At 51.8% G+C, this 12,102-nt stretch overlaps 1 protein-coding gene across 1 annotated transcript; it reads right to left on the bottom strand.

The window, feature by feature from the left end:
* Positions 1 to 6,220: 6,220 nt before the first annotated feature.
* On the bottom strand, positions 6,221 to 11,007 carry LOC102823333 (1-acyl-sn-glycerol-3-phosphate acyltransferase delta-like; the record flags this gene model as incomplete). Its single annotated transcript, XM_006878010.1, has 3 exons — positions 6,221 to 6,309; positions 10,091 to 10,289; positions 10,932 to 11,007. Coding segments are annotated over 3 exons (364 nt in total), but the record flags the coding sequence as incomplete, so codon positions are not given.
* Between the last annotated feature and the right edge of the window lie 1,095 nt (positions 11,008 to 12,102).

Here is a 12,102-nt window from a genome sequence, read left to right as displayed (position 1 = left end):
AAGGAGCACTCTGGCTGTACTTCTTCCAACACAGATCTGTTGGTTCTTTTGGCAGCCCATGGCACTTTCAATATTCTCCTCCAACACCATAACTCAAATGTATCAATTCTTCTACGGTCTTCCTTATTCACTGTCCAGCTTTTACTTGCATATGAGGTTATTGAAAATACCATGGCTTGGGTCAGGGGCACCTTAGTCTTTGCTTTTCAATACTTTAAAGAGGTCTTGTGCAGCAGATTTGCCTAATGCAATAAATATGTCATTTGACTTCCTAACTGTGGCTTCCATGAGTGTTGATGGGTAATCCAAGCAAAATGAAGCCTTTGACAACTCCAATGTTTTCTCCATTGATGAGAATGTTGTTTATTGGTCCAGTGTTGAGAATTTTTTCCTTTACATTGAGATGCAACCCATACTGAAGGCTGTGGTCTTTGATCTTCATCAGTAAGTATTTTAAGTAACAGTGTCTAGTTCTAATGTCATCTGTGCTTTCTCATCCCGCCCCCAGCCCACATGCTTCAGTTTGTCAGTGGCCCATTCATAGAGCGTGTCCAAGGTGACCGTGGTGTGAGGTGGCATCCGAGTGTAGCAGGAGACTTGAGCTCATGTGACTGCAGCAAACATGCCCAGTTCAGGCCTTTGTTAGTTGGTAGATTGTCTTTGAACAAGTGTCTTCTTCTCTCTCACCTGTGGGTTTCCATGGGTGAGGATGTGACAATTTAACTGAAGCTGTAGTAACAAGGTAGGGGCCAGGAGATGATTGTGGAGGTGGTGGGGGTGGAGTGGAAGGTCCGGCTCTACACGCTGAACCACTGAACTTATGGTTCAAATCAGCCTTGCAATCCAGTGCTAACCCTACAGCATCCACTTTTACATTAAGTTTTCTTTGCTCATTCAGAGGCAGTGTAGGGGGACAGGAGTGGAGGGAGGGGTCCAGGCACAAGTTGGCATGTGGGGTACAAGCAGGAAGTGCCCGATGGCCCGTGTGGAAGCTGGCAGGGGTGTGGGGTGGCTGCACAGTCCCCTCTCGCTGCAGACAGTGAGCAGGCTGCTATGGAGCTCTGCTCTCCCCCATGAAACCTCCATGGTTTCACTCTAGGTCCTCTGGCCATTGAGTTGAGCCTCCCTGGGGTCAGCCACATGTTCTGTCTTGTCCTTTGTTTGCACCATCACCAGAAGCTGTGACAGGCTGCTGCGCGTGACAGGGAGAAGGCACCCAGGCCAGCTTTACAGCCCGTGTGTCAGCTCTATGCACCTCCCCAGGGAGACCGACCTGAAGTTGTGACTCGCTGGCTGAGTGAGGCGTGTGCATCGTTAGTCAAGGTCCTGTGTGGGGTCCGATCCTGACCGCTCTCCTCTTGGTGTGCACCATAGGCTCCGTTCCAGGAAGTTTCAGCAGAGCAGGCCCTGGCTTCATCCACATCTCCTCCCTCCAGGGTTGTGTCTAGGCGCCTAGCAGTCTCCTGAACCTAAGCACCTCCCGACTCAGGCGAGCATTTCACATAACCTTCCCCAAGCTTAGTTCTGCCATTTCCCACGTTCTGTCCTCAGGCAACCAAGACGAGCAAGAGGGGTTCTGTCCCTTGAGCATGCTGGCAGCGACTGAAGAGCCCCGACCTGCCAGAGCAGTGACCTATCCCAGGTGTGAATGCTTCCATTTTGACATTGTTCTCATGAGTCTGAGACTTTGTATCCACTAGAAACCTACCCCACTCTACATCTCCCCCATGGCTTTCCTAGACAGAGACAGAGACACAACAGAGGTGCTGAGACTCTGTGGAACTTGACTGGATGTCCTAGAATGTTTGGCAATCTGGGTAAAAGTAACACCAAGGAATAAAAGAAGAGAACGTACTGTTTGTATCATTGAATTCCTCTTAGAAACCCCAAGGAGTTATTAGCCAGCAACCCTAACTTGATAGTCACACTCTCCACCTCCTTAAAATTCCTCCGACTGGAGCTGCCGGGAACTCAAAATGGTCCGTTCACTCCAGCATGTAACACAGGACTGTCTCTGAATGAGCAAAGAAAACTTAATGTAAAAGTGGATGCTGTAGGGTTAGCACTGGATTGCAAGGCCTGTTTGAACCTTAAGGTCAGCGGTTCAAAGTCACCAGCTGGTCCTTGGAAACCAAGTCGATGGCATTCAACAATAACCACAATGTAAAAGTTATATGAGTCTTGGTGAATCAAAAGCGGAAGTAAGCCCTAGAAAGGTTCAGATAGTTTCTGGATACAGAAAATTTCTAAGTAGATGCTTGATACTTTTTAATTCATTCATATTCTTTTATATTAACATGGAATGAGGCCCAGGAACTAAGTAATAACCTGGCCTGGAATTCACAGGAGAAGAACGTTGTTTTCACTTATAGCTCTGAAACTTCCAGGTACTGATGGTTTGATGTGGGACTAACCATATGTAAGGAGTCCTAGCGTGGTGTTGTAGGATAAGCACTGGACTGCTAACCCCAAGGTTACTAGTTCAAACCCTCCAGCTGCTCCTTGGAAACCCTGTACAGAGTCTGAGTTGGAACCGACTTGATGACACATGACAACAATGTTGGCGGATGTAAGAACAGGTCCTTACTTCTGCTTCAGGAAAGGCAATTCAAATACAATGAAAATCTAATGATTATCATTGGAGCATTGGAGCTCCATAGGGTAAGGACTGAACTGTGAACCACAAGGTCGGAAGTTCTAGCCCACCAGCCATTCCTCAGGAGAAAGATGGAGCTTTCTGCTCTGTAAAAGTTTTACAGTCCTGGAAACCCTACCGGGGGTCGCTATGAGTAGGGGCCGATTCCGTGGCCCGTGACATTTCACTCCTATTGGCAGGGCACAATGTGAGCCAGGGAGCATCCCCACACTAGCTGCACAGGTTAAACTGCAAGTGTTTATGGGTAACAAATGAGTGCTGCACTGGTTGGTAGTGCTGTCTCCGCCACCCTCCCACCCCTCAGGCTGTACCCCAGGCTTTGAAGAGGCCATTCAGGTTCAGCCTGGCCTTCAGTGTGGGGCTTGGAATGGAACCAGAAGCGCCTCTGGGCAGCTGAGCTGCTTGACGTCCAACCTTGCAGTTCAAACCTACCTTAGAGTCCAGCACATTAACCTGCGGCACCACACCAGGACTCCTAAGCAATACTATGCCACCGCTTCTTCCACCGGGACAGGTAACCGGGATTCACCAGGCCACGGTATCCTCCACCAGGTCAGGTAGCCAGGAGCTTCCTGGGCCCCTTTGTGTCTGGCAATACCCACTGTTGGTAAGTTTGGGTTAGACAGTCAGCTAGCATTTGATCTCACATTTAAATCCCCATCTTTCCGAACCACTTACGGTAATATTAAACACAACTTGAAATAGATATTTTTGAACATCAGCTATCGTCACAAGGTTTTCTGTGCATTTGGAGACAAGCATTCATGGGAGATTTCATTATACTCTGTGGTCCTGTGAAAAATCACATGATCTCTCCAGAACTGTCTATGAGACAGACTAAAACACACAGTGCATGTCCCCTCCTCCCCCGGAATCATCCTGAGAACACTTGATGGTGGTAGAACCTCTGCCTTCGGGCAGCCCCTCCTGCAGTATCTGGGCCACTCTGTGCATGCGTGAGGTCCCTGCCTGTGAGCCGCCGTCCTCAGAGGTGACCTGGGTCTGCTGAGATGGAGACAATGGACACAGGAGCTTCCTGACAGTTCTGAGGAGGCCTGGACGGTGGGAGGACAGGAGGGCCTCCCAGGGCCCAGGGTTTGAGTCGGGATAAGGGGAGACACTGCTCCCCACTTGCTCAGTGACAGGACTTTGTCCAGCATCATAGTCCAGTTCCCTAAGGCAGTTCTCAAACCAGCTCCTGGTTGTCTACTTCACACAGCCCCTTTGCCCATGGCCCCCACTTGGCCCCAAGGCACCAGCTTTTTTCATTGATTTTGCTTTTGGTGTTTGGTGCCAGCACCCATTTGTTACAGAAGAAAACTAAGCTACATGTCTCTGGGCGGGAGGAGAAACCTGACGCCTGAGAACTTGGATTTCCTCTATACTGAATGGACAGGTGGCAGGGAAAGAACGCCATTTAAAACGTGTGCGTTTCTCTCGGGGCATTTCTGAGTAGCAACAGCCTGGACAGAGCCGTAACCTTGACCTCAGGTGTCAAAGATTACTGTGTGGTTCAGAGAGAACGTCTTTTCCACCCTTGAACGAACCCAAGAGGCAGGCACTCAGCAGGTGAGGAAGCCGAGACCTGGAGGTGGACGGGACTCACAGCAGACTGTGGTGGAGCCTGGCGTGGGCTGCTGAGCAGGAGTCCCCTGTGTGGCCCAGGATGTGGCCCAGTGTGTGTCCCATAACCCTGAGCTTGTGCAGCTGACATGGGAACAGGGGTGGCATGAGACGGGGCTGGGGCACCGTGACGTTCAGCATGTTCTAAAACGCCAGGCACCACTGGTTCCCCGGGTCCGTAGTAACACATTTCCCGAGTAACTGAGGAAATGTTCACCTTTAAATGACAGTCCAATAGTGTGTGAAACACCTCATCTCTTCTGGAACAACCATAGCAGAACACCAGGTGCAGCTGAGCCTCGGGGGAGACACTCCTGCTCAAAGGGGAGGCAATGTCTCCATTCATGCTCTTATGGCTCCTCCCGGCCTAAGAGGATGCTCAGGAATGGTTGTCAATTCAAAATACTCAATGTTCCCATGTCTTTCTTGGCACGTGGGCTCAAGGCTAGGGAATCTGCAGAATGCAAAGTGCTTACAAGTTGGGCTGCTAATCTCACTGTCAGAAGTTCAAAACTACCAGCTGTCTGTTCCCGTAAATATCTACAGCCTCAGAAATCCTATGCAGGGTCGCTGTGAGTCAGAACCGACTCCACGGTACACCACCACCACCATCACTCCACCCTGGCCAGGAGACTGGGGGTGGGGGGCGAGTTTTTGCTTGGGGACAATCCGATTTCTGTTCTTCCTGTTGTTATGTGCCGTGGATTCAGTCCACTCATAGCGAGTCCCTGTACAGGGTTTCCGAGGCTGTAAATCTTTACAGGAGCAGAAAGCCTCATCTTTTCCTCATGGAACAGCTGGTAGTTTCGAACTGATGACCCTGAGGTTAGCAGCCCGATTCGTAACCACTACGCTACCATGTTCTTCCAATGGCAGCTGTAAAGTCAGCCCTCAGGTGTAACAGGACACCTGGGCTTCTCTGCACGTTTTTGTATGGCATTTCCTCAGGGAGCTGGGCGTGTCCTCAGGAAGGCCAGAGGCTGAAGCAGCTCGGCCGGCATCCCCTCAACAAACTCTGGTGGGCTCCGCCATCTCTTGGCCAGGGGCCCTCGCTACTGCACCCCTTACTACTGATCTCTGGGTGAACACTGCCCAGCCACCCATCCCTCAAGGACACCTAGTACCTGGCAGAAAGGCGTTCTGAATAAACACAAACCACAGTGAGCCAGACCAAGACTTTAATTCCTGTGGAGACGCCACTGTCTCATCTTACCTACAGCGCCCTTCCCTCTGCCAGTCAGGGTTACAGGGACGGTGCCTGCCCTCCCCCGCCGCCTACATCCCTTTGGGTTTTCCCCACACAAAGGCTCACGCTTAGCTGTCACCCATGTATGCTCACACACATTCACACTAACATATACACACACAACCCTCACTAACACACATACACAACATTGACACAATCACACTAACGCCTAATCTCACACACATTCACACAACCTTCACTAACACACATATACACACAACACACACAATCTCACATTCACACTAACACAACCCTCACTAACATACATACAGAACACTCACACAATCACACTAACACATACACAACCCTCACTAACACACATACACAACACTCTACACAATCACACTAACAATCTCACACATTCACACTAACTCATACACACACAACCCTCACTAACACACATATACACACAACACACTCAGATTCACATTAACACACACACTTACACTGCACTGTCACAGCCACACACAACACTAACACACACACACAGAGGAGAAGGAAGGAGACTGAAACCCCACGAAAGCGAGTGGGGACCAAAGATGGACAGCGTCTTGGCCCTGCTCCCCGCTCAAGGCACTGTCGCCATCACTCTTCCCGGGTGGAGGGGCTGGCCCTGCCGGACCGCTGCCCCCTACAAGCAGAGTCACGCCGTCACCAGTCCCCAAGGTCCCTGTGGAGGCCGGGTGCCTTGTGGGTCACGGTTTGGGCTTGCTGTTGGCGTTGCCGTATGCAGAGCCCTTGTCGATTTCTGTCACACCAATCATCCACCGCACGCCCATGGATGCTGTGGACACAGAAGAGCGTGTTAGGGACCCGAAGAGCCAGGTGAGGTAGCCACTGAAAAAGAAGCCAGCCCAGAGCCGGCTACTTCCTGAAGCTGCCTCACCCACCCAGCTCTACGTTAAAGCCAATAGAGCAAAGCCGTTCTGCTAGGGTTGAACCTGCAGCACACAGGGAGACAAACAGAATCTGGTCAATGTGGACCTCAGGACCCCTTGGTGTGGATGCAGGAAGGAGCTTCTAAGAGGCTGCATGGGGCGCCCACGCTGCAGGGACCGTGTCTGTGAGCAATGGGACGTCCCTGTCACTCTGTCATCTGCTCCTCAGCAGCCGGATTAACCAGTGTGGAGCTGGACATCGCAGCCCAAGGCCCAGGACTGCTCCCTGGAGGGAGGGTGGCTTCAGTGAGCTCCTCGGGGGTAGGGATCAGCACAGACCACAGTGCCTGACAAAGAAGTGACTTATGCAGAATGTTCAAGAACGGGATGGCTGATATCATGTCAGGGAAGACAGCTGGCATGACATTGTCCACAAGGACAACGTTCCACCTCCTGCGTTGGTGAGTAGCCATTGGGGTCTTAAAAGCTCATGCATGGCATCGAAGGTGCAGCCATTGCTCTCTCCCCATCAAATGAGGGATGGAAATCAAACCATTAGTGGGAACCATTAGGCCATGCAGACCCCCAGCCTCCATAACCCCCGAGACCATGCTCTGTAAGCCTTGGTCTTCGGGGCTGGGGAACCCCAGAGCAGTAAGACCCTCCAAGGCTTCCAGGCTGGTCCTCTTCAAACCTGGGCAGACCCTCCACCCACCTTCCTCATGACTGAGGAGCCACCTGGTGCTCGGTTCCCATTCCGATCACTCGAAAGGGATCACAATAGGAGTTCCTGGGTAGACTGGAGTAAAACGTGGAACGACGCTCAAGATCGTAAAAAACCACAAGGCCAACGTATTAGACACTGGTGGGACCCCAAGATTCTGGCCCTTAGGCCTGGGTCTGAATTCACCCTCGCCAATCTCAGCTTCCAGCTGAATGCTAGTCAGGCTTCTAAGGTGAACAGCAACATCAAACAGATGCATGGGTACTCCTTAGAACAATCAACCCTATGAGGTTTTCCCAAAGGGCAGCCTTTCCCAGGGATAAAGCTCCGAAGGCAGGAAAGGGTCAGGAAAGGACCAGTGGAAACGGTAAACCAGGGAGGAAGTGAGAAGAGTGCTGTTTCATTGTGTGTTGTTGAATAGAAAACCAATTTGCTCTGTAAACTTTCACCCAAATCACAAAAGTTTAAAAACTGAAAACGGTAGGTGGATAAATGAATGAAAACTCCCACGTCGGACACACATGTTGACTGAATGTTGCTCTCAGGGTCTGTGAAGGCCTCAGACTTCAGATGGAGCAGTCGGGGGTGGGTGGAGTGGGCAGACCCTCCGACCAGCACAAGACTCGAACCCCATCAGACCCTTGGTGGGAGATGAGCAGCTGCCCTAGAGGAGGGACAGGCCCCGGGCAGAGAGGACCCAGGACGGTGTAGAGAGTCAGCAAACCCGACTCACAGTGACCCTGCATTGGGTTTCTGAAGTTGAGTATATTTATGGGAGCAGAAAGCTCCCTTGGAGCAGCTGGTGGGCTTAAACTGCTGACCTTATGGTTCAAAGTCCACTGCTTATCCTACATTGAGAATAAAGGTGAGGAAATACAGAACTCCACTCCTCCAGGGCCTTGTATGAGAAGAGAGGCACCCACTCAAAATAAGTAACAAAAAACGGTGGGCCTTGGAGGGGGCATCCCAGAGCAGCAGTGCCCGCCTCAAAGGCTCAGTGTGTCCCCCGCCACCTTCATCTCTAAGGAGCCACTGTGTGCTCCCGGGGGCACTGGGCTGTTTGTCGGATTCCAGTCTCCTGGCCCAGGAGTCTGAGGCCCACTGCACACCTGCAGCTACCCCCCACCTTCCCTAGAAAGCCAGTCTCGGGTCTACACAGGCCCTGAGTGTTCTTAGATGGGGTGGTTTCTGCTCTGTTCAATTGTTTCTGCCCTTGTTACTCCTACAAGCTGTGAGGTTTTCATGTTTCTTTGTTTTTCGTATTTCATTTCTTGAACATGTATTTCCTAACCTTGAACCAGACTGCAGTCGGGCCTCTTGTTGGAGTAAGGGTCAGTCGCTACACTAGGAGAGGGCACGCATGGGGTTGCCTGCCGTAACCCAGCTGTCTAGAAGTGGTTTCCTTGATCAGAAGAATGAGGCAGGTTTATGTGTTGGGACGCGTTTAGGTGGCCACGGTTTATCAAGTGTTAAAAAGGACATAAGAGAAACGCTATGTGTACAAATGTGTTGTTGTATGTGTATGCGTATGTGTTTGGGACCAAACTAGTAACAATGGTTTTCTCTGGGGTGTAGGAGCCCAGTGGTGCACTGGGTCAGGCAATAGCATGCTAACCACCATCCACCATGGGAAACAGTTGAAGCCATCTGCTTCTGTAGAAACTGTTAAGTCCCGTCGAGTCGCTCCCGACTCCTCGCAGCCCTGACTGACCTTTCTGTCCAGTGCTTATCCTTCAGCGCCACACCAGGACGCCAAAGATGACAACCCTGGTAACCCAGAGGGTCACCCCTACTCTGTCCCGTCGGGGTGCTCTGAGTCAGAAGCCACTTAACTGTAGTGGACTTGGGTTTTCCCTGAGGAGTAGGTGCACAAGGTGGGGGCTGTCCTGAGAGAGTCCACAGTTTTACACACTTTGACCTCGTGTGCATCTCTTACAATGGGCAGTCATTTTTATGTAAAAATCCAGATAGGGTCCCCTGTCTTCTCACAGCCCCCAGTTTCCCCATCTGTAGGGTGGGAAGCTGTGTGCCAAGAAGAAGTAGCCACACGTCGGTCCAACACAGCCTGAGGGAACTAATGGCCAACATTCCCGCCTGCCCACTCAGTGGCCGCCCAGCAAGGAGGCAGGACTCCGGCTCACCCGGGCCTGGCCCCACTCTGGGTGAGTCCCTCCTTGGCTCTGTCTGGTTTTTCTCAGCTGAGGAATCGAGGACGATGAGCAGAGCTGTCTGGGCCCGGGGGAGGGAGGAGCGTCTGCCACTGGAGGACGATCGGTGGGCACTGTGCTGTTTGATGGTGTGTACGGGAGCTCTGGTAGCGTAGTGGTTACGAATCAGGCTGCGGACCTTAAGGCCAGCAGTTGGAAACTACCAGCCGCTCCGCGTGAGAAAGACGAGGCGTTCTGCTCCCATAAAGATTTACAGCCTCAGAAACCCTGTACAGGGTCGCTATGAGTCGGAACCGACTCGACGGCACTTAACAACAACAACATGTGAGTCAGCGAGTGTCTGTGTGTGAGTTTGGAGGGGTGAGGGTGGGATAGTGTGTGTGTCTGCTATGTGTCAGTGTGTGAGTGTGTGAATATGTGTGTGAGTGTGAATTGGGGGCAGGGTAGGGCTGGGTTGTGTGTGTGTATGTGTGTGTAAGGCACATTTGACCATATGTGTCCTGCATCCTGGAATCTGACTTTTCCTGGTCACAGACTCACAGTAGCTGTGTGGTGATGGTGGTTATGTGCTATGGATTCAGAACCGACTCATAGTGACCCTGTACAGGGTTTCCGAGACTGTAAATCTTTATGGGAGCAGAAAGCCTCATCTTTCTCCTGCAGAACAGTTGGTAGTTTCGAACTGCTGACCTTGCGGTTCGCAGCCGGATTCTTAACCACTACGCTACCAGAGCTCCTTAGCTGTATGGTAGTGAAGCCCAAATATGACACCTCCTGTTTCCACACTGCACTTACCCATGAAGAAGACGAGGACAAAGCTGGCCAGCGTCAGGGAGGACCCACTGCTGACCATGTTGACCAGGAAGCGGAAGAAGGGGTACAGCAGCAGCGAGGCCCAAAAGAGCCAGTTGAGCAGCGTCCAGGGCCTCCGTGGGGGCACCATGGGGGTCTCTGGGAAGATGCCCCTCCGGTGGTACTCCTCCTGGAAGGAATCCTGAGGGACAGAAGGGACCCTGAAGCCACTCCACTGACCAGCGCGGCAGACCTCCTGAGACAGATGGAGGCCCCTCGGGACTTAGTGAGACAGGCAGGAAAATGCAACGACTATCGGGGCTGTTGCCACCCACTTTTTCTTCGAAACCCACAAATAGTTTCATTCCTTTTGCTATGCCCTTTAAAAAAATACTTGTACTCTGCTCCGTTCTCTTTTGAATGGGTCAAATGGAACACAGGGGAGACAGCTCAGACCCCAGGATGTCCTACCAACTCCTCCTAACGGCCCCACGTGACAAAGTAGAACTGCTCCCCTAGCATTTTCGAGGCTGTAATCTCTACCAGAGGTGCCCTAGTGGCACGGTGGGTTAAGCCTTGGAATGCTAACTGAGAAGCTGTTGGCTCAAAGACGTGGCTGCCTGCTCCCGTAAAGATGGTAGTTTGGCAAACTCTAGGGAACAGCTGTACTCTGTCTTGGGTCACTGTGAGTCAGAATTCAACAATGGCAGAGGGTCAGCTTTTGTTTGGAATCTTTATAGAAGGAGGTTGGGTGGGCTCAAACCGCCAACCATCTCTGCACCAGGCCAGGTGGAATGGGCCTCGTGCATCCTGAAGGGGACCACCCCCCCACCCCAGCACTGACCTTCTCCTGGTAGAGTTTGTGCAGCCAGGCGGTACACTCGGCCTCATCCTCGGGGACGTCTTCCAGGGGAATCCGCCTGCAAGACAGAGAGAGCAGCTGGCAGGGGCAGGGGCCCAGGTATTCAGGGGGCTGAAATATGTCATGAAGTGGATGGGGGGCTCAACACCTCATGCCTGCCCATCCTCTCACCCAACCCCAGGTGGTTTGTGACCCCTCAGACAACCGAGCAAAGAGCAAAGCACAAGAGAACAGCTTCCATTCATCTGCAGACAATGACATCGTGCCAACTGCAAAGTGTCTCCGTCGTTGTTGGCGTTATGTGCCATGGAGTCAGTTCCAACTCATAACAAGCCTGTACAGGGTTTCCGAGGCTGTAAATCTTTACGGGAGCAGAAAGGCTTATCTTTCTCCCGCAGAATAGCCGGTAGTTTCGAACCGCTGACCTTGCGGTTCATAGCCGGATTTGTAACCACTGCACTACCAGAGCTCCTTAAAGTGTCTCCATTTAGCCTCAAAAGCAGCACTTTGTGCATCGAATGAAAGGACTTGTGTGTGTGTGTCAGACAGTGACCCCCAAGTCACCTCGCTCGCCAATGGTGGAGCAGAAGTTGGGGAAGGGGGCTTGGAGCTGGGTTGGCTCCCCAGTGTGAGCTGCCTCTTCCACATTTATTTCTGTTGGGTCCCAGGCCACTGGCTTTGGCGAATCCAAGGAGTGCTCAGGTAGACCTGACGTTGTCCAGGTAAAGCACTGCACATGTCCTGTCTGTCCTCGGGCCATTTCACTCCCCACTGTGCCCGGGGAAAGTGTCACTATGCTGCTTCCTTTGAAGTCACCTTGTCCACCCTGTGGTGCCCAGCTGTCTGGCCACATGCTGGTCTAAATGCTGCTCTGGAGTTAATGTTTCCTTAAGGAGCCCTGGTGGTACTGTAGGATAAGCACTGGACTGATCACCACACCATTGGCAGTTCAAATCCACCAGCTGCTATAAGGGGGAAAGATGAGGCTTTCTGCTCCCACAAAGGTTTACAGCCTCAGAAACCCTATACAGGGTCACTATGAATCTGACTCGACTCGATAGCAGAGGGCTTGGGCTTTTTTTTTATTTCCCCAATGTTTCCATCAATTGAGTTTAAGTAAAGCTGGTGACCTTCCACAATGTGAGTGGGTCTT

The sequence above is a fragment of the Chrysochloris asiatica genome, unplaced genomic scaffold (genome assembly GCF_000296735.1).
Source record: "Chrysochloris asiatica unplaced genomic scaffold, ChrAsi1.0 scaffold00933, whole genome shotgun sequence".
Taxonomy (NCBI): domain Eukaryota; kingdom Metazoa; phylum Chordata; class Mammalia; order Afrosoricida; family Chrysochloridae; genus Chrysochloris; species Chrysochloris asiatica.
The sequence above is the reverse complement of the archived record's forward strand: the minus strand, read 5'-3'. Positions and strand labels throughout refer to the sequence as shown.